General features: G+C 47.3%; 3 protein-coding genes across 4 annotated transcripts in view; 2 read left to right on the top strand and 1 right to left on the bottom strand.

Annotated features, from left to right (window-relative positions):
* Positions 1 to 5,263: 5,263 nt before the first annotated feature.
* LOC130830611 (putative claudin-24) lies at positions 5,264 to 5,926 on the top strand. The gene has a single exon (XM_057697950.1). It carries the CDS (start codon positions 5,264 to 5,266, stop codon positions 5,924 to 5,926), a length of 663 nt encoding a protein of 220 aa, XP_057553933.1.
* Positions 5,927 to 7,466: 1,540 nt separating this feature from the next.
* Positions 7,467 to 8,134, top strand: CLDN22 (claudin 22). The gene has a single exon (XM_057697893.1). It carries the CDS (start codon positions 7,472 to 7,474, stop codon positions 8,132 to 8,134), a length of 663 nt encoding a protein of 220 aa, XP_057553876.1. The 5' UTR covers positions 7,467 to 7,471.
* Positions 8,135 to 8,946: 812 nt separating this feature from the next.
* The window catches only part of WWC2 (WW and C2 domain containing 2), a 152,029-nt gene continuing 136,707 nt past the window's right edge, over positions 8,947 to 24,268 (bottom strand). The window contains exons 18-22 of one of the 2 annotated variants that reach the window (XM_057696957.1): positions 23,945 to 24,109; positions 22,523 to 22,615; positions 19,134 to 19,376; positions 15,043 to 15,170; positions 8,947 to 11,928 (exon numbers count right to left, since the gene is read on the bottom strand). In XM_057696957.1, coding sequence (XP_057552940.1) covers positions 11,862 to 11,928; positions 15,043 to 15,170; positions 19,134 to 19,376; positions 22,523 to 22,615; positions 23,945 to 24,109 — 696 coding nt within the window. In that variant the 3' untranslated portion in view covers positions 8,947 to 11,861. The remainder of the gene's footprint in view (positions 11,929 to 15,042; positions 15,171 to 19,133; positions 19,377 to 22,522; positions 22,616 to 23,944; positions 24,110 to 24,268) is intronic. The other variant, XM_057696956.1, reaches the window with a different exon arrangement.

Here is a 24,268-nt window from a genome sequence, read left to right as displayed (position 1 = left end):
CTTTTCCCCAAACCGAGACTGTTTTTTCGGGAACAGGGCAGTCTCCTTGGCCAACTCATGATATTTTGGCAACGTTTCCTATCCAGCTACAGGTGGTTGACCGAGTTCACATCTTCGAGTCTATTGGTCCTGCTCAGGCAGCAGGATGGCCCGTCATCACGGGGACAGGTGGCCGGCCACGGCCCGTGTGTCTGTGGTGCTGGCGTTGTACGCACACAGTCACTGTCAGCTGGAAGGAGCCTCCTCACCCGTTTCCTAGACTCGCGCTTGCCGGGCACCTAGTAGATACAAGGCGTTGTGCTCCAGTGGATGTGAAGGCTGCAGGGTGTTTTGCCTCGATGAGTGAGCTCCTGGTGTTGGTCGTGTGGATTACTACTTAGCAGGACGACGAATAGTAAGAAAAACAAAATAGGAACTTCCTAGGTGGCGCAGTGGGTAAGAATCCGCCTGCCAATGCGGGGTACATGGGTTTGATCCCTGCTCCAGGAAGATACCACATGCTGTGGAGCCACTAAGCCTGTGAGCCACAACTATGGAGCCCATGTGCCGCAACTACTGAAGCCCATGCGCCTAGAGCCCGTGCTCTGCAACAAAAAGAGGCCACGGCAATAAGAAGCCCGCACACCACAACAGAGAGTAGCCCCCGCTCGCCGCAACTAGAGAAAGCCCGTGTGCAGCAACGAAGACCCAACACAGCCAATAAAATAAATAAATAAATAAATAAATAAATAAATAAAAGTAAGTAAATAAATTTATTTAAAAAATAGAAAAACAAAATAAACTATAGGTCTAATGGCAAAGGCTATAAACCAGGGCTCCACCACCTTTTAATCAAAAAACCCCCCTGCGTTTGACAGGAGGACCCCCCTTTGCCTGAAGCGCTTGTCAGGAGAAAGGACGACCCTCCCGGGAGCAGACGCTTCAGCTCCTCGTGGAGGTCGGCGAGTTTGCTGTTTCTCTGGTGAGCTGCCCCCAGGGCCCTCCTCTCCCACAGCAGGGCTGACTCCAGTGTCGTGAGAGTCAGTGGGTGTTTATCCTAGAAGATCCCAAACCAAGCCGACCGCTTCATCTCGTGCTTGACCTGAGGACCCGGGGGGAACCTGGCCCGTCGCCGGAGAGGCCGGCGTGCTGGACGCAGTGACATGTGTGTGGATCTGCGCAGCCTCGGGGATGTTTTAAGGGTAATTTTGACAACATGGGATTCGTGTCTCTCCACTGACTTTAGATCCGTGCTCTCCTTCAGCCCCTCTTCCTGTGCCGCTTCCCCAGCAGCAGGGCCGCCCGCACCAAGCTGGAGACACAGGGTGGAGCAGGCCCTGCCCGGGGGCCACCGGCACACTCAGCAGCCGCCAGGCTACGGTCTGGCTTCAGGTGGCCTTGTCCGGGTGGCCTCTGTATCTCAGATGATACAAAGAAGCGCATTGCTAGAGCCACCATTCAGGTTTCCAAGATGCAAAAAGGACCCTGTCAAATCCCTGCTTAAAATCCTTCAAAGGCTCTTAATTATTTATGGCCTAAAATCCCGATGATTTAGCCTTAGGAAGCCGCGCGCCACAGCCCAGTCTGGTTCTTGGAGCCTCCCTTGCTCCCCCCGACCCCAACAGCTGTTCAGTTCCGCCCCCAACCCCGCCCTCACCAGCTTCCAGGAGTGACCCTTCCTTTCAAGACACGTTTGACCTATTGCACAGCACAGGGAACTCTGCTCAACATTCTGTAATAACCTAAATGGGAAAAGAATTTGAAAAAGCATGGATATATGTATAACAGAATCACTTCGCTGTACACCTGAAACTAACACAACATTGTTAATCAACTGTGCTCCAAAATTAAAAAAAAAAAAAAAAAAGACACCTTTGCCTCCCTCCCTCCCCTGATACAGCCACCCTTCCTCATCGCCGTGTCCACGAGAATATTTTACACAGTCTCCTTCTTTGGGCCAGTCTTGATTGAGGACAGATCTTTGCACCCCTGGCTCTATGTGGTCACTGATGCAGACATGTGAGGCTGAATCAGTGTCAGCCGCCCTGGGCCTCCTTCCGTCAGCCCTGGACCCGCAGAAAGGGAGGCCGCTGGCCGTGTGAACTGGCACAGGCTGGCAGAGGTAGGAGTGTGTGAAATGTGTTAAAGCCTTTGTAGCTCAGGCAGGTTGGTTGTGACTGCAAACTTACTCATGAGCACGAAAGCAAAAAGCCAGGGAGAGCAAGGAAGGTCAGCTTCTCTCTGCAGCGCTTGCCCTGCCTCTCCTGAAATCTAGATTTGGTCAACGGCTTCATTAACAGGTCCATCTGAGTGACTTTTCTTGATCTTTCTAGCTTCCAAAAATGGCCACAAAAGTACTTCCAGTCCCACAAGCTCTTCCAGAACCTTGATGTTACGTTCCCTCTCCCCGAACTGCCTCGTCTATGAAGTGATGCTCTGTGACATCGGAGCCTTGGTCATAAAAGGTGACTCAGCTTCAGCTCACACTGCTAGGGGCAAAGACAAACTGTCCCCACTGATTGCAGATTCCTGAGCAAAATTCATATACATGATTGTTGGTCTGAGCAACTACATTTTGGGATGGTTTATTTGGGGACGTTTATCAACCCTTGCCCTGGACGGAGAGGATTCCTTGGATGTGTGGCTCTGGGCAGACTGGGATGATTGGTTTCCCTCACCTGTGGTTTATGAGAAATGTACACAATCTGCTGTCCTCTCGGGTTCTGTTTATGAGTTTTGCTTTGCTTGTTTATTTAATTTTTAAATTTATTTATTTATTGAGTGTGTTGGGTATTCGTTGCTGCACACAGGCTTGTTCTAGTTGTGGTGAGTGGGGTATACTCTTCATTGTGGTGCACGGGTTTCTCAGTGCAGTGGCTTCTCTTGTTGCAGAGCACAGGCTCTAGGCGCAGGGACTTCAGTAGTTGTGGCTCATGGGCTCTAGAGCACAGGCTCAGTAGTTGTGGTGCATGGGCTTAGTTGCTCTGCGCCATGTAGGATCTTCCCAGACCAGGGCTTGAACCCTTGTCCCCTGCATTGGCAGGCGGATTCTTACCCACTGCGCCACCTAGGAAGCCCTGTTTGTTTGTTTGTTTGTTTGTTTGTTTGTTTTTAAGAGTAACGTTCCTGAGACAAGAGAATGTAGTCTTCCACATGCTGAACGCCGTGCTGGTAATGTTTTTTCCTGGCTGCATTTCACTCCCATCCTCCCTCTGGAAGCATCATGGTCCAAGCAGCTAATCCACGAACTGAGATGTGGAGATGGGAGCCCTCAGGTTAGGGGAGGGTGGGCTTTGTGCTTTTACCCTCAGGGCTGCTGCACTGGGGTTTCCTCTGCCTGGAACACTCACTCCCCCTACCCCCACTCTTTTTATTTCTTTGAATGATCATATTTACTTATTTCCTGATGGCCTGTTCCACCGGAACATAAGTCCCCAGGGGCAGGGGCAGGACCTGCATCCTGACTGGCCTTGGTAGTGTCTCCAGTACTTACTGGCTGGCCACGAGGAGGTGCTTAATATTTTATTTATTTGTCTATTTATTTATGTATCTATTTATTTATTTTACATTGCTTCAAGGATAAACAATGTGGAGATTATCCGGGTCCAGCCCCCGTCACAGAGAAATTTCCTCCCCGTAGCCCAGGTGAGAATCACCTTTTTAGCATCTTTGGGATGGAGCGCTCCCTGCCTCACAGAGCAGCCTGTTGCAGTCCATTTTTTTGTTCCGTTTCAATGCAATATTAATGACCATCTCTCCATAATTGTTCATGACTGCTCTTGAGAGCATCATCAACTTGACTGCCCCCTGGAAGGAAAGTTCTAGGTCGCCATTATCCCGCCTCCTGGGGTGAGGCCCCAGGCAAGTTTCTAGTCCTTTCTGGACCCTTGTGTCTTTGTGCAAACTGAAACAGCTTATGTCAGTATACTGAGGACAGCAATCAATCCTAAGGGATTCTGAACATTTGTAAAAGTTGAGGAAGATTTCATCATCTTGTTTATGGAAAATGCTGAAAAAGGTACATCTTCAAACCTGACCCTTGTGCTCACTTTGGCATTTCGGGTTCAGGATGCTGTCTCTCCAATCCCCGGTTGAACGACATCGTAGAGGACCTTCTCTGATCCTGGACTAGAAATGTGATGGGCAGTGGTTCTGCTTCACAGGTTAGAATCTTCCAGGGCAGTGGCTCCACTTTAGGAACCTGCATGCCCTTCCTGCTCCTGCCTCTGGCTGAGGGTGCAGGAGCCCGGGGGCCCCACAGGGGGAGGAACAGCCCTGGGGATGCGGGGCATGGTCTCTTGTCCCATCCCGTGAGGACTTGCATTTGGAGGGTCCTGTTCTGCAGACGCAGGAGTTTAGGTGAGGCTTCAAACAAAAACACAAGATGACGTCTCGAAGGTCAGCCCCACGGTAGCTGTTTTGTCTTGGAATTGACAGGAATCTTCATGCCTGGTGCTGCTTTGTCTTTGTGGCTTAAATGACAGTGAAGACAGCTCAGCTCTGGACCAAAAAACACCTCTTGGATACTAAGAAATTACGCTTTACCCCAAGTCCTTAACGGGGATGGAGAAAATCTCAGAATGAAATCTAGAGTTTCCTGAGATGTTCCCTTCCTCAGTTAGTACCTCTGGGCACAGCCTTGGTCACTTTCATTTTAATTAACCCAGTGAACCAGCCTCTACCTTTCAAAGGAATCTGAGAGAAACGTTTCTGCCAAGTCGCAGCTGAGTCCCTGTGACACTCAAGAACGTGGACCAGGCTCATGTGTAGGTTAAGGAAGCCTGAGAAGAATAAAGATTATAGGGAAACAGTCTACCTTTCTTTACAGGGTCTTGTTTTGCATCTCCGAAATCTCAGATTCAGCTATTACAATGAGGTCCTGTTGTAGAAAGAGCTGGCCTTTTATCACCACTTAAAATCTAATTAATCCATATTGAAGCACAAAGATTTCTGTTGTATTTTAGGGTGAGGGGTCATAGAGCCCTCTTTGTTCACCCTTAGACTTATAATCATCAAGCATTGAGGATATAATTTTACCAAGCAAATTGGAAGGTAACAGATCAAATCCTTATCAGAAAGCCTAACTCATAGTTTTAACAGAGTCTTTCGTCCTTTACATGAAACATTATATTCAAGAAGAACAAAAACGCGTTTCAGAGTGCCCAAAGAGTTAACAACCAAAGCTTATATTCCCCAAGCAGCATCGAACCAAGATCGCCACACTACTGTCCACCCCAAGACAGCAGCTCCTATAGAGGTGGCAACGGTCCTAAGATTTGCTGTGATGGCTTTAGTCTTTAGAGTAGCAATGCAATTAGCTGGAATTTTGCTATCTTTGCTGGGATGGGTTTTATCCATTGTTACAACTTATTTGCCACATTGGAAAAACCTCAACTTGGACTTAAATGAAATGGAAAACTGGACCATGGGACTCTGGCAGACCTGTGTCATCCAAGAGGAAGTGGGGAGGCAGTGCAAGGACTTCGAGTCTTTCCTGGCTTTGCCTGCTGAGCTCAGAATCTCCAGGATTCTTATGTTCCTCTCAAACGGGCTGGGGTTCCTGGGCCTGCTGGTCTCGGGATTTGGCCTGGACTGCTTGAGAATTGGAGAGAGACAGCAGGATGTCAAGAAGCGGCTGTTAATCCTGGGAGGAATTCTGTCCTGGACAGCAGGCGTCACGGCCCTTGTTCCCGTCTCCTGGGTCGCCCACGTGACGGTCCGGGAGTTCTGGGATGAGACCATCCCCGAGATTGTGCCCAGGTGGGAGTTTGGGGAGGCCCTCTTTATCGGCTGGTTTGCCGGGTTTTCTCTCCTGCTAGGAGGGTGTCTGCTAAACTGGGCCGCCTGTGGGACCCAGGCTCCCCTGGCTTCCGGCCACTATGCAGTGGCAGAAATGCAAACTCAGTGTTCATATCTGGAAGATGGAACTGCCAATCCTTCAGTGTAAGACTTTGAGGAGCTCAGAGAGGTGTATCTCCCTACATGGACTGTGATGGAGGGTCTACATGATAAAGGGGTCTTTGTTATGTAACTAAATTGGTGATGCTCACATTTTCTCATTAAATAATGCCTTTCTAACCTAGATACCCCATGCCCCCAAAATCTGGAGAAGAAAGAAGCAAATCTTATATCTAAAAGAAAATTATTGCGGTAAGCATTACATAGGTATGAACAAAAAAATTGTCGCTGATCTGGTTATTTAAATCGAAATGTTGTGTTGGTTGTCCAAGGGAGCAGTATTTATTTTTACTGTGTTAATTTGATATTAGAAACTTTTTTTTTTTTTTTGGTTTTGTTGGTAGCTGAAATTGATAATTAGTTCTTGTTTCCTAAAGAAAAAAACGAACAATCTGAAATCCTTTAAGCATTCTGCACCAGCAAAACCACATGCTAAGCCTATCCAAAGTGCTATTTCCACAACAATGACTTGGTCTTTCTTGAACAGAGGTGGTTTGTTTAGGAAATTGCTAGGAACCCTGCGTGGCAGGACTTTATGAGACTGAAGGTTTTCAGTAGATCGTCATACTCTCAGATTTAAAATACTGGCCAATCTCTTCTCGTCTCTTCCCTCAAAAGCTTCATACTTTAAAAAGATAATTCCAAGAATACTTTGCTTGATATCCTGCTTATTTTCCCTAATCAGACCTTTCCTTTGTTCAATTAAAAGTTACAAGCACGGGGATGAACCAATAGAGGCGTTGATTCTAAACTCCACAATGGTACTGCTTAACTTTTATGTGACATAGAAAGCATACTTAAGCAAAGAAACAAAACATAGCAAGTGTTTACACCCATGTGCATGCAGCTGTCAGGAAGGCATGGAGGTAAACAGACTTGATATTTAGTTCAGAATCGTTTCATATGTTATGGGGTATATGTAGCCTAGGGGATTAAAAAAAAAAAAAGCCTGATTTAAGGTCTACAGAAGAGATTTGAGACTGATTTATTTGGTTAAGAAATATTTTTCTTGAACCTGTTTTTAAAAATGATAACAGTGTAACCACAGAGTGTGTATTGAAATGTGAGACCTCTTAACAGATGAAAACCTAACAGGTACAATTAGTAACATATAAAAGCAGCAGGAGTTGAACCAAACTGTCAATTAAACATTTTGCACAGAGACATCTTAATTCTTTGACTTGTCGGAAAGGTTGAGAACAACGTGAAAGCCACTTATATGTTAACAATGAGAGGATTATTACTTACTTAATGTTATCTCGGGGACACACTGCCTACTAGAAAATGCAGCCCATAGGATGTGAACATGATCTTGGCCACATCTTGGCATTACTGGTTTCCAGAATTAGTTCCCTATCCTTTTCTGAAACCTATTCAACATAGAATCGAACAATAGCAACTCTGGCAAGAATCCTCCTATATACACAATGAAAAAATAGTTCTGAGCTCTGCAAGTGATAACACAAGTGTCACACTTCTTTTCACAGCCACTGAAAGGCAGGGGTTAGTCTGACTAAGGTCGCAGGATTTTATAATGGCTTTAGGATTTAGAGCCGCGGCACAATTAGCTGGAATTTCACTATCTTTGCTGGGATGGGTTTTATCCTGTCTTACAAATTACCTGCCACATTGGAAAAACCTCAACCTGGACTTAAATGAAATGGAAAACTGGACCATGGGACTCTGGCAGACCTGTGTCATCCAAGAGGAAGTGGGGAGGCAGTGCAAGGACTTCGAGTCTTTCCTGGCTTTGCCTGCTGAGCTCAGAATCTCCAGGATTCTTATGTTCCTCTCAAACGGGCTGGGGTTCCTGGGCCTGCTGGTCTCGGGATTTGGCCTGGACTGCTTGAGAATTGGAGAGAGACAGCAGGATGTCAAGAAGCGGCTGTTAATCCTGGGAGGAATTCTGTCCTGGACAGCAGGCGTCACGGCCCTTGTTCCCGTCTCCTGGGTCGCCCACGTGACGGTCCGGGAGTTCTGGGATGAGACCATCCCCAAGATTGTGCCCAGGTGGGAGTTTGGGGAGGCCCTCTTTATCGGCTGGTTTGCCGGGTTTTCTCTCCTGCTAGGAGGGTGTCTGCTAAACTGGGCCGCCTGTGGGACCCAGGCTCCCCTGGCTTCCGGCCACTATGTAGTGGCAGAAACGCAGCCTGACCATCTACACCTGGAAATGAAAACCACTCACCCAAAACTCTAAGCCAGACGGGATCAGCGGCATCTACTCAGACGATTTGGTAGGATTTCCTGTTACACAGTCACCCATTCACTCTGCTTTTGATTTTCTTAAATGCATTTTCCTCTGCTGCTTCTGAAACTATTTCTTTCTAAGATGGTAAACCAATTTTTATCTTCTACTCTGAGACCAAACCCAATCAAGACTTAATAGTAATCACACTCATTACTGGGGATGCGTTTTGTCAATTTTAAAATAGATTCAGTGATTGCACAGAACTGGTAAATAAAACATTATGTTAGTACTTACACATCTTGTGAAGGTGTTGTTCATAGACATGAACTGTTTGGCCACTGGAAACGTTACTGCTAATAATTGCTGACTTCCTTCAAGTGTTTCAGATCGCCTATTATACTGAAACTCAAGTCTGAGCTGCTTATGTATTTCAAAGGTACGACATCTGATGACACTAAAAAAATTGCTGGCTCTCTGAAAGCTTGAGAGGAGCATATGGTGGACACAGCCTCTCCTTTTTAATTGGGGACCTCAGTGCCTCTATGGAGATTTTCCTGAAAGGCAGGCATGTTCATTCGTGTCTTCCTTCCTGTGTCAGAAATAAGGAAGGGCAGTCTCGTGTTCTAAAGAGTCATGTAAAATCTACCGCGCAAATGTGTTTTTGCTCGTGTCCTGTGCTCTGCCGTAGATGGTGTGGCCACGGGGCACCGCGGGTCAGGACTTGGGGGGCTGGGGGGAAGAGTCCCCCTCCTTTTTACATCAGCAATATATATGGTCCAACCAAGAACTACTCATGACAAGCTGCTGGCTTGGGGAATTCTTCATGAAAGATTTTATATTTGTTTGGTACATGGTTCAAATAACCTTTGTGTTTGCACCAGTCGGGGAAATTAACTGAACAATGAACTGACACTGAAATAAAGTATCAGGTAATATGTATCTTTGTTTAAAAAAAAAAAAAACACTGAAGTTTTTTCAACCCATAAACACATGAAACGTGCAGAAACCAGAGTTAATCTATGTGATGTATTTGCATACTTTTATAAACAAGACAAATTAAAACAGAAACATATTCAGAATTTAACCTGATTAAATATTTAGTTCAGTCCTGAGCTTTTGATATTTAATACAATATAAAGCAATACCAAAAAAAGATTTTAAATTTATTTGATTTGCATGCTACAGAGATTCAGCTAAACTTTGTTCATTTGGCTAGCAATATTCTTTTTGTACCTGTAACACTTTGATTCTGATATACAAAATTGTAATAATATACTGATAATTCAAACTTGAGAACTAAATATTACATTCTTTTTACCCTGTGAAGAATAAATTCTACCTTTAAAAAATAGTATTTATAATATTAAAATTCATGTTGTCCATACGGTTTTGTGATCAAGTTATTAAAATGTTTTGTCATTGTGAATCATTTGGGTTAGTACAAATATGACAGGATCGTTAAAAGCTGCCTATAAATACATACACTATTGCTGATTTTTTAAAGTGTGAAAAAGGATTATATTAAAGTAAATTTGTCTCTCATGTTAGAAGTGAGCAAATGCTGTAAAATAAAACCAAAAACATCTTGGTCACAACTGTTAACTACCAGCCTGAGACAGTTGTATTCTTTTATGCTTGTCTGAAGCTCTTTGTAGTACAAAAAGTTAACAGCTAATCTGATGGAATTTATAAAGCTGTAAATATTCCAATATAGCCTCTTCTATGTCAAACATTTAAGATGGCCAGAACCGAACTATATATTAAACAGAACATAAATAAGACCGTAAATAAATAAATGAAGAAAATAAAATCGTACGGTACAACCACACGTAATCCTATAAACATTTTCATGGTCAAACTAAGAAGCTGAAAACAGCTGACCTTCATTTAACTCTACATTAAATAAACTTCTGTTTTTCACATTTGACCTCAACAAGGATGAACGGTGCTCTTCTTCCAGTTCTCCTTGGTCACCTCACAGGATGCACTGGGCCTCCTGCAAGGCCTGTGCTCAGTCAATTCACGAGGCTGGTTTTTGTTTAAAGTAGTGTCACGTCCAGTTATCGCTTCAGAGACTTTTGTGTATAAATGGTGGGACACTTAGGAAAAAGTCATTATAGTTCTAGGCTCAGAAATGGCTTAATTTGAATTTTGATTCTGAGAAAATGAACCTTCCAAAACATGTATAATTATTTTCAAAGAAAATTTCTCACTGAGGATTCTAGCTTAGGAATAGAACTTGTGTTTCTTTTTTTTAAGGGGCCCATTCCTTGAAGATGATTTTTGCATCTCTAAAAAGAAAAACTGATTTCACTTGCTACATAAGATGGCTCACCAAACACTGCCTCTTTCAGTATTGCAGACCCACTAATATGTATGATTTAACTTGCATAAAATTCTTTATTTTAAAAGGCTTTTATGCTGGCAGAGCTACATGGGGATTTGTTTCTTTTAAGAAGTGCTTGGGTTGGGTAAGCCAGAATTCTCCACTGGAGGAAACTTTAGTCAGTTTCCATCTTGTTCGTCTGGAATACATATATATATATATATATATACATATTTTTTTTTCCCCCACAAAGCACTCAGCTTTTACTTCAAATTAGTAATCTCCCCAGGCACTATCTTCTCTTTGCCTCCCAACTCCTGACCACAAGTTACAGACAGGACTCCCTAAAAATGACAGCTGCAAAGTAATTTCCAGTAAACGTTAGACATCTGTTTACTAAAGTATTTAAAAAATTTTTGGCAACCCCGATTCAATCATGATACGCTTTCCTCTGTTCCTGGTTTCAGCAAGTGATGCTGCTGTATTTCCCTCCACAGTACCAGCACCGCCTGTCTTCAGAACTCCGGGCCCCCACCTTCATCCATTGGGTACCATCCTCACGCCTAGGATGAAACATGAGTAGTGCAAGCCAGACACTCAAGTCTGAACACTTACGCACAATCAGATTGAGTGAGAAGAAGCAGCTGTTCACTGACGTGCTGATTTTAGTGTATTTGAGGCGAACTGGCTTTCTCCTTTCATCTCCCTACCCTCAAAGTCCTAAATCATGGGATTTAGTGCAGCCCGGGAGTACTGCTCCTTTGCATTCTTACCTTTTTGCACTCAGCATTTTGTTTTTGTTTTCTTTACACAAATAGACTAGGGCAAAAAAAATGAAGTTGTTTTAAGGAAACAAAGTGTTCCGAAAGAGGTGACGGAAATGAATGCAGCACCTGTTTTAGGTGGACCTGGGACTCTGCACCGAAGCTCATGCTCAAGTTCAACCTCACGCTGGATGAGCTGCCCTCTAGCACCAAGTATCACTTGGCGCCACTGCCAACTTCACAGTTGCCCACAGGGAAACAATGGAAAAGCGGAAACCGCCTTCTGCTAAACCGAGTTTTCTCTACAGTCGGTTCAATAGGATACATGCTGGGTCCCGCCTCTATTCCATTTTCACAAGATAAAGCCCATTGGCAATACACGTATAGTGTACATCTGTGTACCAGATGATCCCATTTTGGTTATCTGAATTTTTTCCTTTTTTAAACATATAAGAATTACATTCAAGGTATTTTACAAATTAACATGTTGAAAATCTGATGTGAAATAAAAGCTCTTTAAGAGTTGAGTTATATTACAAAAAAAATCAACCCCCCCAAACAAAAAAAATGGAAACAAGACGAATGTCAGTCTTTCGCCCTCCCTAAGAAGTGAAGAGCTGGAAGCATGCTCTTGTCAGCGATGAGATCAGACGTCATCAGCCGGCAGGGACGGGATGCTGACCTTCGCTCTGGTGAAGTAGGCAATCTTCTCCCTAGAGCCGGGGTGAGAAACACACCCACTTCACTAGGATGTTAAAAACACTCTGTGCCCATAAAAAATTGTCCCGAGAACACCAGCGTTGTCTCCACAGGCCCGAATGGGAGGGCCTGTCCTTAGCTAGAGCTCCATTTAAGATCAAGACCATCTTCACCTTTTTACGGAAGGAAGTAAAGGGGACCGGCAGCTCTGCCCCATGGTAACCACCTGTCGACAGAGGCAGTAAGATCCCTCCCAGGATTTCCAACCTTGGACAGGTTTTAAACCATCGCAGTCACAGGGAGGGGTGTCAATCTATGTCTGAGTGTCTCTAGACCAGGTAGTAGAGGATTCCAGGGGCCAGAATCCTCACAGAAAAGTACATGATCCTGGGAAAATTCTTTGAACTCAATATGATGCTAATGGTGAGGGCAACACAGTGAACGATGGATCCCAGGGCTCAGATGAGGGGAAGAGGAATGTGACCGTCAAAAAGGCAGATGCGTCCACATCCTGATGGGGGGATACGTAAAAACAACCTGAGAGGGAGAGGCTGGGATGGGAGAAGGGGCGGGATGGTTTTCAGAGGTTAGGAGGGTGTCAAAAAAATAAGGTTTTAGCGTTGCAGAGCCACCAAAGGCAGGAGCAATTCGTCTATCCTCCACAAAGTCTTCACATCGAACAGTCTCCCCTCAACACAGTCTGCTGACAGGTTCCCCACGCGGGGCAAGGGGGGAGCTGCAACAGGAAGGAAGTGCTGGCTCTGCTTCGAGAAACTAACAGTTAGAGGGTGGAGCACGTGGGGTTAAGCTGAAAGAACTGAGGCGGAAAGGCTCTAAGTCTAAGGAAAGGAGAGAGAAGCAAGGAAGCACAAAAACCCTGGGGGAGTTGGAAGGAGAGTTATTTTTGTGGTATAGTGTCCTTTCCATTTGCTCAATTCCATGAGATAAAATTCAGAATTAAAGAGGGAAGTGAAAGTGGTCACGATGTCACTGAAGCAGAACTCAAAACTGGGACCTTTGCTTCGATGCTTCCCGCAAACCAATTTGTTTGGCTCACCTGGTGTTTTTTTAAACACCTGAATTAGCTGTCAGTGTCTATAATGGAGATATTTCACATACAATTCCTGATTTCTACCTTCTCCTGACACATGGGAAGACCAGGGAGCCCTGGGCTTTGACTGCAGGTGAAGCTGCAGCTCAGGGAGAGCATGCCTGGTGCCTGGATGCTCCTAGAGCAGCTGCCCCATCCTGGTCCATCTCACTCAAAATCTGCACCACCTGCCTGCTGCTGTGCATGGGTTTGGGTGCTAAGGGACTTGGGGAGTGTTTATAAATCTTTATTTTGGGTTTTAGCAACAGCTGGGGTTGGATGACTTCCCTGCTGGACAGCGTTTCTTACTCTCAAAGTGGCCATAGCACCAAAGGCATGAAAAGATTCCTCTCCCCACCCTGCAGTTCTAAAAACCCAAGGAGCTGCATCCTCTGAAAGTTACAAGAGCAATTCTGGAGCTGAATGGAGGCAGGAAAAAGCTGACTCTTTAATAGAAGCCATCGTGTTAAAGAGAGCCTGAGCTCACCACGCCCCCAGCTTCTTTCCTCCCCCTGGACTCACTTGGGACAGCATGACCTCCCACTTCATCCTCTGGCACCAAATCCCATCCCTTCCCAACGAGCCCCCTCCACCCCGCAACCCATTTGCCCCACGTGTCAAACACGCTCCTCCGACTTCTCCCCAAGAGGCTCCTACAGACGCCTCTACGTGCGTACACACAGACACACACCCACACACCCAAACCCACCACAAACCAATAAAGCCACACCTCTCCTGTGCCCCCCACCTCACTTGACTGAAACTGTCCCTGGATGGTCACCAGTGGCCCCCAGCCTGGGGGATGTCTTTCAATCCTCTTTCTTGCTGTTGCGTTTGACAGCATCCGTCACTTCCCCCCTCAGCTCCAGGACCACGCTCCCCGGTTCTCCTCCTGCCTCTCCAGCCACTCCTTCTTCCTCTCAGCGTCTCCTGTCCTGGTCACCTTCTCACACTTCCTGGGATGTCAAACCCACTTTCATTGTGGAACCACCACATATAAGATGAAGACTCCCATTTTTACCTCGCATCTGATCCTTCATCTTGACTTCCGACTTTTGTTTCTACTTGTCTACTTGCCCTGGTTTCCCAAGCTGTCCTGGAACTGTTAGGCTGCTATGTCCAAAAGCAGAACGCGCCCCCCCCCCCCCCCCAGCTCCCGCCTGCTCCCCGCTCCTGCGTCCTCAGTCTTCAGCACTGCAGCCTGGAGGCAGCGCCCTGCCGGTCCCCACCACCCCTCTGTCCACTCCCCGCCTGTCACCCTATCGCCTGTCTGGCCTCCCCTTTCCGGGGTCTGCCCGGCCCCCTCTCCACAATGCCTCTACTGTCTGCCCACCACTCACTGCTGCGCGTGGAGACGCTGCTGGCTCCCTCCATCATTCAAAGTCGGTGCTGGAAGCTTCAGTCCAGCACACAGGCCTTGTGTGGTGGACAGGCTCACGTGCTGGCACCGACTCTAAGGCTCTGTGCCTCGGTCCCCGCTGGTCCCTCCTGCCTTGATGCCCTTCCCAAACCCACCACTCCTGGTGCCTGACACACGTGCACCTGTTCTTCCACCCTGGTTTCAAACGTCGCCTCTTAGACTCCTGCATGCTCCCGCAGGCCTGGTGCTGTCCCCACGGGACCGGCTCAGCCCTTCGGGGGCTCTTTCCACATGGCACTACCTGCCCCTATCACACAGGCTGGAGCCTCCGTGAGGCCAGGGGTGTTTGCCCTTCTCTGTGTGCCCAGACCCAGCCCCATGCGCGGCTCAAGGGGCCGAGGAACGTGTCCAGGGAGAGAGCAGCAACCCCCTCAAGATAAGTGACTTTTCTGTGCCTTTTTGTTTTCTGTGTTAAGATTTCTCAATGAGATGTCTAGTTGCTTCTAAGAGCGGGGTCCTGGGGGAGCTGGGCTCAGATGGAGTCAGGACAGCGGCCGGCAGGGTCTGTGAGCTCAGGGAGGAGCACAGGAAAATGCACACAGCAAACCAGGAGCAGAGGACCTGGTGTCCCAAATCCCAACATGTGTCACCTGCCAGCCACCCTGCGTGCACACTCACCTGAAGGACTGCACCTGCCGGGGCACCTTCCAGCTCTGCTCCCGGAGCCGGCACACATCCTTGGAGACCTGCCTCATCAGCTTCTCTGCGTTCAGATCCTGCTTCTGCTCTTCTTTGGACTGTTCGGCCTGGCAAGGAAATGAAAACACAGACCCCCCCGGAATATTAATGAGAGATTCCCAGAGGCGCGCTCTAGGGCTTGCAAGATGCTGGGCTCCCGTCAGGAGGGCAGCCCCGCGAGATGACACCCATGCGCCCACCTCACCCTGATGGGGAGCAGCCACTGGGTCAGGGCAAGTGGGTTTTAACGCATTTAAAAAACCTTATTACACAGGTAACATGGGATCATTCTGTTACATCTGGAACACCTAGTAACCATCCCCAACCCCGAAAAAGAAATTAAAAACTACTTACAGCCCCATGTCCAAGAAATATCTACTGTTAACATTTTGGCAAATACACTTTCAACCTCTTATTTATCTTTTCAACACTTTTTTCCTGTCAGCTCTTTTAAAAGCTGAATTTATTGAAGCAGAATTTACATACCAAAAAAGTGCAGGCAGACGTGTGCGGCTCAAAGAACTTTTACAAAGGGATGCGCTTCTCACCTACCAGGCTGTAAACATCCAGGGAGTGAGGGAGCACGTCCCAGTCAGTAAGTGTCCACAGAGGTGCCTACTCCCAGCAGGACGCATTGCGAGTGGCGCTCAGTCCTTGGCAGGGAGGGGGCAGGAGGCGACACTATTAATTTGAAATCAGGGGTTGGGGAGAGTCCGCTCATTTGGGCACCTGTCTCCCCATGGCCTCCTAAGTGGGGCACTGCAGTAACAGAATTTAAACGTGGCCTTGCTTAGTGGAGGTCACTGGTCATGGTGGGGGCAGCTGGAGCTGTAAAGGACATGGGTGAGGAAATTTAGAATACTGGTGTTTGTTCGTAGCTTAAAGTCTTCCAAGAGAGATCAGCTCAGGCCTGATCAGAACGAAGCAGCTGGCACAAAAAGACAGAAGGGAAAATGGCTTTGCTGGCAGTGGTGCCAGCACTGGACCCTTCTGCACTTGAAACAGCTGATTACTGTGCTTGTGTTATTAACGCAGGCAGCTATAAACTTCAGAGTCAAAGAGCAAGGTCTTCAGGCTTAAGAGACAAGACAAAGACAAGATCTCTGACTGGTTCACAGCCAAACTGATACAAACAGCAATTCTACTCCTAGGTATTCGTGCTTTGGAAATGCTACTGAAACGAGGAAGGTGCTACTGAAACGAGGAAGGTGCCCCAAAACGTACAGGGGTATTCACTTCCACACTGTCTACGAGTGAAATCTGGGAAACTATCATTAGTAGAATGATGAAATAGTTATGATATATCTATGATTAAATAAATATGATATATTCATAATGTATACTATGAATGCCTTAAAACAATAAATTTCAGCAACGTTTACAAACGTGGAAAGCTGTTCATCATATATTACTAGAATTAAGTAGGGAAAAAAAGTTTCAGAACAATATGTCTTCAGACCCTATTTTTCTGTAACTCTTCCAAATAACAGTGACACACATACATGCATAAAAAAAAGCTGGAAGGACACGTAACAGTCAACCGAGGTCACCCTGGGAGTGGAACTCAAGGGGCACTTCTATCAATACTTTTTGTTTTATACACTTCTGCATTATTTGACTTTGTTACAATGTGTTAATTTTTAAACCAAAAAAACTTCCTGAATTTTAAAATATTCTCAACATAAAAAGTGCACTAAACTCAGTTTAAATTTGAAAGTAAAAATGTTGTGACACTTTTAGGAAAGATGACATTTTACAAAAACTATTTATTCAGCCAAGTACTGATGAAGAATCAATCATACTCACACCAATTTAGGGAAAGCTAAGTTTGTTTTTTTTTTTAGCAGTTCACCCTTTATTAACATTAGGCCCTGGGTCACCTGGAACTGGTGTACTTGGTGACGGCCTTGGTGCCCTCGGACACAGCATGCTTAGCCCACAACTGGGCATAACCTAGTACTTTGCTATTAATAATCTACTGCAGTAACTTCTGATTTTTTTCACCACAAAGGACCCCTTTTCCAGATATTTTTTACTTTCCCTCTCCTTGTTTTGAATGATTTTGTTTAGAAAAGTGGCCCATATTTAAGTAACAGTTCTTTCTTGATTATTTTGGAATTGATGAGATAGGTGAGCTGTCACTTGGAGCTTCTGAACTTATGTAATTCAAGTTCAAAGGGGATAGATGTGATATCTTAGTTACTTTGTGATGTCTTACCTTCAGCGAGTGGATGATTTTTCACTAGGCACCAGGTGAGGAACTACTGACTTAGTGAACACAAGGCAATGACTTCTACCATGATGTGGTACATGCAGCTAGGACATTAGTAATTCTACTCAAGCACTGCTGCCATTCTAATTCTGGGGAACTTATAACAGGAACACACCAATGGCCATCTGCTTACTGACTTGAACAAACAGATCAGGAAAGACCAGGGAAGGAACGTACAAGCCGGGTACACTTAGGTGAGAAAATCTGGCCCGCTTTCCCCAAGGAAATGTATTTGAGCAGCTCAGAGATACGACAGGCCCCGGGATCCTGCTCCGCATCCTGCCCCCTTCCGCACGAACGCAGGTGCGAGGGCTGTGCTCGCCCCGAGAGCACCGCTGAGACAGGCCCTCCCACAGCCCCTGGCGGCCGCTGTTCCCAACTCCCAGCATTCATGGGGTGGCTGCAAAATCACTTTGAAACTTGGCCTTGTTTTGTGCAAAATAAGACTGACCACCACGCAAAATGAAGATTCTCCTCTCCCTGCTGAGTAAGAACACGCTTCACCGCAGGCTCCCCTTGTCTCTGTGTTCACGTATTTGTATTTGTACCTGGATCTACGTCTTCCCCCAAAAGTCTGCGTGCCAAAATATATCATAGCATTTCCAGCAGCTGTTAATTACTGCCAGGCGCCAACTCTGCAGACAGTTAGGGCTCAATGCTGGGCACTTCACTGCCATTGTTAAGACATTTTGTTGAATGAGGTGTATTAATATCTCTGACATAATTTTCTTAGTAGATTCTAACTTTTACAAATGTTAACACCTGTATTATTTTAAGGTTTTAAGAAGCCTAGCATCACAGAACTGGCATTTTGACAGGGGAACACTCAGAGGGAGAAAAAAATTTCTGCTTTGTAAGCAACCTGAGGCTCCTTTGGAAAAATACCAACCCTCCCTCGGCACGCCCCTCCCTTTCTCACCCAACAAGTCACGATAAGCTGCCCGGTTCGTGGGGATCGGAAGCCAGTTTTATGCCCCAAATTCCAGGAGAATGTGATTAACCTTCCATTTACGCGATGCGGGCCTGACCTGCAGGGAGCTCCAGTGATTTACTCACGGTCACGTTAAGAAGCCTGACGGAGAACACAATATGTCCTGATTTACAGGGGGTTGTATGATACAGGAGGACACTAACGCTGATTCAGTTTTTATTCCGAGCTACAAAAGAGACTTTCGGCCACAAAAGAGGAAGGTTACAGAGTGTGACCCAGAGGCCTGACTGCTTCTCTGACCAGGGGGGCAGACCAGCGCTCCATGGCTTCCACACCCCACTCTCCTGGGAGCTGCATTTTTTACGGCAACTGGCAGGCTCTCTGCTCACCCTGAGGCACGTGATGACCATGGCGCGGAAAATCTCACAAACCCCCAACTGCGGGGGGGTCAGGGCGTGTGCGTGCGTGTGTGTGTGTGTGTGTGTGTGTGTGTGTGTGTGTGTGTGTGTAATGAGTGTATGTGGGCTGAAGAGCAACCAGGAGAGAAGCCTATGGTTCTCACCAACTTCTGTGGCCGGAATGAAAGGCGCGCAATGGGACCACTAACTTCAGGGTTGAGACAGAAAAGCACATAATTCATTTGCTGCAAGGACTGCCACCAGGCAGGAGGAAACACAACGGGAACAAATGTGTTCCAAGTTCTAGAAAATGGATTTGAAGACTTCAGCAAGGCTGAGGTGTGGGCTGGGTACCTTCTACCTGCAGGCTTCAGCCAACGTGCGTTCCAGGTCAGTGCCCCAGAGCTCACGGCGGCGCCCAGCTCTGTACCTGCTTCTCGGCCTGTCTCAGGAGCTTCTGGAACCTCTCGTCCTCCAGCACGCCCGGCGGAAGGTCCGTCTCGCCCTGGGCTTTCAGGTCCTCGAGCTTCTGCCTCAAGCCCCGCAGGGCCTGCAGCTCGTCGTTGAGGCGGCTCTGCCGGGTCAGAGAGGCCTGGAGGTCCAGCTCCAGGTCCAGAGAGGTGCGCACAGGGCGTTCGGGAGCTGCCCTCCTGAGGACTGGCTGGCACACCGTCTGCAGGGTAGAGAACAACATGCCCCTTCAGCACGCGGGTGGCCACCTGCCAGGAGGGCGCCGTCCCCGCGGCCTGCTTTAGTAACGGCGGGGACGTGGCTCCTCCGGGGGACGCCGTTCACAGCCGCCATGCGGTCTGCACGCTTCTGCCCTGTTCCACGGGCAGCAAAGACCCAGAGGGGGAGGCCGGGGGGCTTGGTCCTGAGGGAGGACAAGGAGCAGAGCCCCCAGCCCACCTGCAGTGAACACGCAGCTAAGCAACACACGAGCCTTTATTGTTTTAAACTGCAGAGATTTCTGAAGCTGTTACCATGGTATAGCCTAGCTTAGCCTGACCAATAGACTGCACAAAGCCAGCCTCTGTGAACAGCAAACACATCATAAGAAACTCACAGGTGCTCCACTTCAGGACACGCACCTGTATCCCCGCAGCTCACACCCCCGTCTGTGCTTTCCGCACACGCGGCCAGGATGAGGCTGCTCCGCGGGGCTACAGTTTTGACTCCTTCCTCCATTTCCCATCGTCTAATATCTATTCAATACTTTCAGCCCTGAATCACCGTGTTCTCTCTGGGGCCAAACTTACCCATTTATCAAGAAATAATTATTGAATATGTATGAATAAATGTCTGCTGGGGATTTGTAGGCAAAACACCAGGAGGAGAAGACGGTTCTGACCTTGAGGACACTGTTCAGAGGACGATACGGGACAGTAAACAACAGTACCCCGTGCGGCAGTGGCTTCTGTGTCACAGGAAGTCAGGGAAGGGAGCGACCACTCAGGGCTGGGTCAGACTCGCTTGAGGAAAGGCATTCGAACAAGGCTGGGCAGGACTGCCTGGGCACAGGGAAACAAGGAGGGCATTCCTGGCCTAGACTGTTGGCAGCGGGAATGGAAAGTCAGAGATTACTAATAAAAACAGGTACTATTTGATACAAGAGAGTAGCACTCAGACTTGACAGGTACTCCAGCTGGAAGGTCTGGAACAAGGGTGGTGCTCATGACAGATGGAGGGGAGAGGCCTGTCTGTGCCTCTTCTCATTTCAGAGCCGCAGCCCAGGTCTGAATAGCTTGCATTGTCTCCTCCGATTCCTCTTTCTCTTTGCCCAACACATCCTGCTGCAACATTCTCTAATGTTCTTATTATCAGCTTTCCCTTTATTCAGCCTCTGCTCTAACAAACTTATGACACAGCAGAAGCATCTAGATACACACTCTGTTCGACTGTGCTACTCAGTTTTCAAGATCAGAAATCCTTCCCAGCTGCCGGGCACGTGGAGGCTTTCTAAAGATGCCCGTGTGCACGGCCTGCTGGTAAGCGTGTAGCAGCGGGCTCACGGCTGTGTAAGATCTGCCCATTTCCGTGGCGTCAATGCTCCCGCCAGGACTGCTCGCAGGCTGTCAAAGTGGCATCTCTGAACTGGGAACAGCTGTGCCGACAGGCCCCCCCCCGCCCCCGCCTCATGCCTTGTTTGCCAGGGCCGCCGCCTTCCCAGCCACGAAGCCCGCCACTGACCTGAGGAGGTGCTTTTGTTCCCTTCACCTCTACATTGTTCTCCGGTTGTGCCTCCTAAATCACAGTTCTCCCATTCACTCCTATCAGACTCTACCTGCCCACTTTAAAAGCCATTAACGATGCTTCTAAATGATGTTTCAGGATTAACCTTTGTCTGATTCAAGACGTTCCAATAACTCAGTGTATCGGTAACCTGACTGTTTTTCAGCTCCACTCAATTCATAAACACTGCTGGTAAAAAGTTCTCTGAAGAGTGCTACCATCCTCTAAAAGCATGTGCTTTTACAAATGAAAGGGATTTAGAAAAGAGTTGAGAAGAATTTTTCATTCAAGATGATGGAAACTTAGGTGCTCTTAAAGCACAAAGTTTGGTAATCTGAAAGATCTATACTTCAAAAGGTCCTGAAAATGCTGAGGTTAAAGAAATGCCTGCATATTTACCTTTAGAAAAAAGAAATATGCTTACGGCTGTCAAATAACTAGGAAGTTCAACCAGGAAGTTATGTGCTGCCCAGCCACACGTCTGGCACTCTGCCCGCAGCGGCACTGAGCCAGAGCCGCGGGTGAGGGTATGACTCCACTTACCCTCCAGCCTTCACTCCCAGCCCACAGTGCCCCGGCTCCGGCGGAGCCCACTCACTCCTCGTCCTCTGCGTGTGCTTCCCTGCCCCTGTGCCACGCAGGTCCCCTACCGGCAGCCCCGGTGTCCATCTCCACCCCCGCAGCAACGCTACTGCTTTCTGTCAGGAGGTCTCTACCAGAGACCTTCCCCATGAAGCCTTTTTGAGTCTCCCGACCAGGGGAGCTCACTCCCTCTTCTGTCTGCACTTGGAACCACCCGTGCGCCTCCTCCAGGCAGCGAAGCCCTGCCCGTCACTGCAGGGCTTAGTGCGCACAGCACTGCCTTCTTACTCAACACCATGCTTAGAGCTGAAATAAAGCAGCTTCGGAAATTAGCACAAAACAAATTATTAGTATACAAATAACTTTCCATTACTATTTCAGCGGCTGGTAAATAAATAGGAATTTCTGAACAGTCCGACCTCTTAATTTAGTTAAATGTTCTCCCAGAGTTTCCCTTTAGAGCTCATCCAGAGACCTCTGGCTTCCAGGAAAACCTGACTTCAGCTTTTCCATCTACGTTAACCTTAACCTTCTAAAAATATCTGTTTTTAAGCAAGCTAGTAAAACTGTGTCCTCCGTTACCAGAACGTCTGCCCCTCGCGGAAGGTACTGGGTGTTACACGCCTCCCACAGCTGCCCAGGAGCCGGCCGCGGTGTGGAGACCAGGCGGCTGGCAGCAGGGATGCCGCCTCCCACCCCTCGCCCAGACCTGCAGCTCCTTCTCCACCCATGCTGCAAAATGAATTCATCCTTTGTCATCACGGGGTGCACACCAGCGACAAACAAACACTCTCCAGCACATCCTTCTCTGTAGCGGACATGCCGCTTGTGTCTGTAATCACAGTGGCTTCATCCCACAGCCCAAGAGCATGGAGCAAGGATGCCCAGCCGTCCTTGTGCTCATGTTCTGATGTGCAAGGCACTGAGGTGGGGGTGGGGGGTGGGGGGTGGGTGTGGGGAGGGGGGGTCCAGGGTCAGTGGGGATGCTGCTGAGGGAATACATACCCTTTTGACTCTCAAACTGCACCGTTCGGTGGAGTTTCTCACAAACAGTGATTTTTTAGCCAGGGTTGAACTGTCACTGTCACTTCGATTTAACTGGCAACAAAGGATTAAAAAAAAAAGGAAATGAGTGCATAGCAATGTGCTAGAGGACGTCTGGATCTGAGAACTTTATCACAGAAAGAAAGTTGTCATCCGTTTATTTCTTTAAAAAATCCCCCACAAACAAGTTTTTCCCTCTTCTATTGCCTTTCTTAAATAACTTGATTTTCTTTAAATAATTGCCTTTTGGGACAGTCATCAGAAGTCACGTGTTAAGAAAATTATACACATTTTGAAGCAAAATTCTCTCTTGTATTTTTTGCTAATATGCATTATCCATTCTTCACAAGAAAGGCGGTGTGATGTACAGAGCTCGAGGTCAGGGTGGAGTCACAGCATGTACAATCTAGAACACCCTCAGCCCAGGCAGCCCACCCACCCTCACTCCCTCACCTGCTCCAGGTCTTTGCAGAAACGTCACCTTCTCGGTGAAGTCTATTCTGAGCCCTACATAAATATGCGACCCTCGTCCTCCAGCATTTCCATCCCTTCTTAACTTCCTCTACTGTTTTCCACAGCACTGGTCCCCGCCCAAGAGACTTCACGGCTTATTCATCAGGTTTATGATTTGGCTCAACTCACAAGAATGGAAGCCCCGCAAGGGCAGGGCTCTGGGTCTTTGGTTCATGGATGAAGTCCAAGGATCTGGAAATGTGCTTAACCAATAACAGGTGCTTAATAAAAATGTTTGGTGAACTGAATGAATAAATTTAGAATTCTGAAAGTATTTTCTAACCCACTTCATAATGTTAAATCTAAATTACTATAAGTCATAAATACTTATGGAACTAGAATTTGGCAAACTGATGCAAATCACATAATATTCTCCACAGAACTATGAACCTGATTCAGTGTCTGAAGGCATTAATAAAGGCAACTTTTGTCCTAAAATCCAATTCACAATTCTTGCTTTAGCAGGACTAACATGGTTTGAAGCGTGCATGACATACAGCAGAAATATGTATGACATCATAAATCGCAAGTCACTTAACGTTTCTAAATACACACTGAGGTCCAGACAGACTTGGCAGTCAGGTCTTTAATGTCACTTATTTGCCGAATAAATGGCATTAGAAGCAAAGAGACATTAAATTTAGGAAAAGACAGGAAATAAAAAAATTCCACAACCCAAACTAAAAATGACGAGTGCAATATTTTATGCATACTTTTTAGCAATTCTACCCATTAGTATCTGTAGTAGAGTTTTAAGATCCCCGCGGCACGGTCTATTGTCACTAAAGGGCCACTTCCTGGCAGGCGCTGGGGAGAGGCGAGGGCTCTGAAGAACAACGCGTGACCCCGCCCCGCCCGCGGACGCCTTACCCTGCAGACGTACTGGCTCCGCTCCCCGGGGGAGAAGGTCTGCGAGCGCACGATCACGCTGCTCCGCACGAAGGGGCGCTGCCGGGCGCTCAGGCCACTGCGGTCTTTGGGGCGAACCGCCACACTGGCAGTGCCCGCCTCGTCGGTATTTGTCTGTTTATCCACCTAGAAGACAAGGCAGTCGTTTGTCAGCAGCGGGGAGACGTGGGCACACTGATGCTCCCTTCTTCCAAGCACGAAAGGAATACAGTACCTACTCTTACAAGAGACTCATCTAGCACCAGGGCCACTTCTGCGGGACAGGCTTGGTCTTTCTCCTGATGG

Source organism: Hippopotamus amphibius, chromosome 10 (genome assembly GCF_030028045.1).
Source record: "Hippopotamus amphibius kiboko isolate mHipAmp2 chromosome 10, mHipAmp2.hap2, whole genome shotgun sequence".
Classification (NCBI taxonomy): domain Eukaryota; kingdom Metazoa; phylum Chordata; class Mammalia; order Artiodactyla; family Hippopotamidae; genus Hippopotamus; species Hippopotamus amphibius.
This window is presented reverse-complemented; position numbering and strand designations above follow the sequence as displayed.

Excerpts from the sequence above, each read along its gene's own strand:
- LOC130830611 (XM_057697950.1), top strand. The coding sequence starts at position 5,264 with ATGGCTTTAGTCTTTAGAGTAGCAATGCAATTAGCTGGAATTTTGCTA.
- CLDN22 (XM_057697893.1), top strand. The coding sequence starts at position 7,472 with ATGGCTTTAGGATTTAGAGCCGCGGCACAATTAGCTGGAATTTCACTA.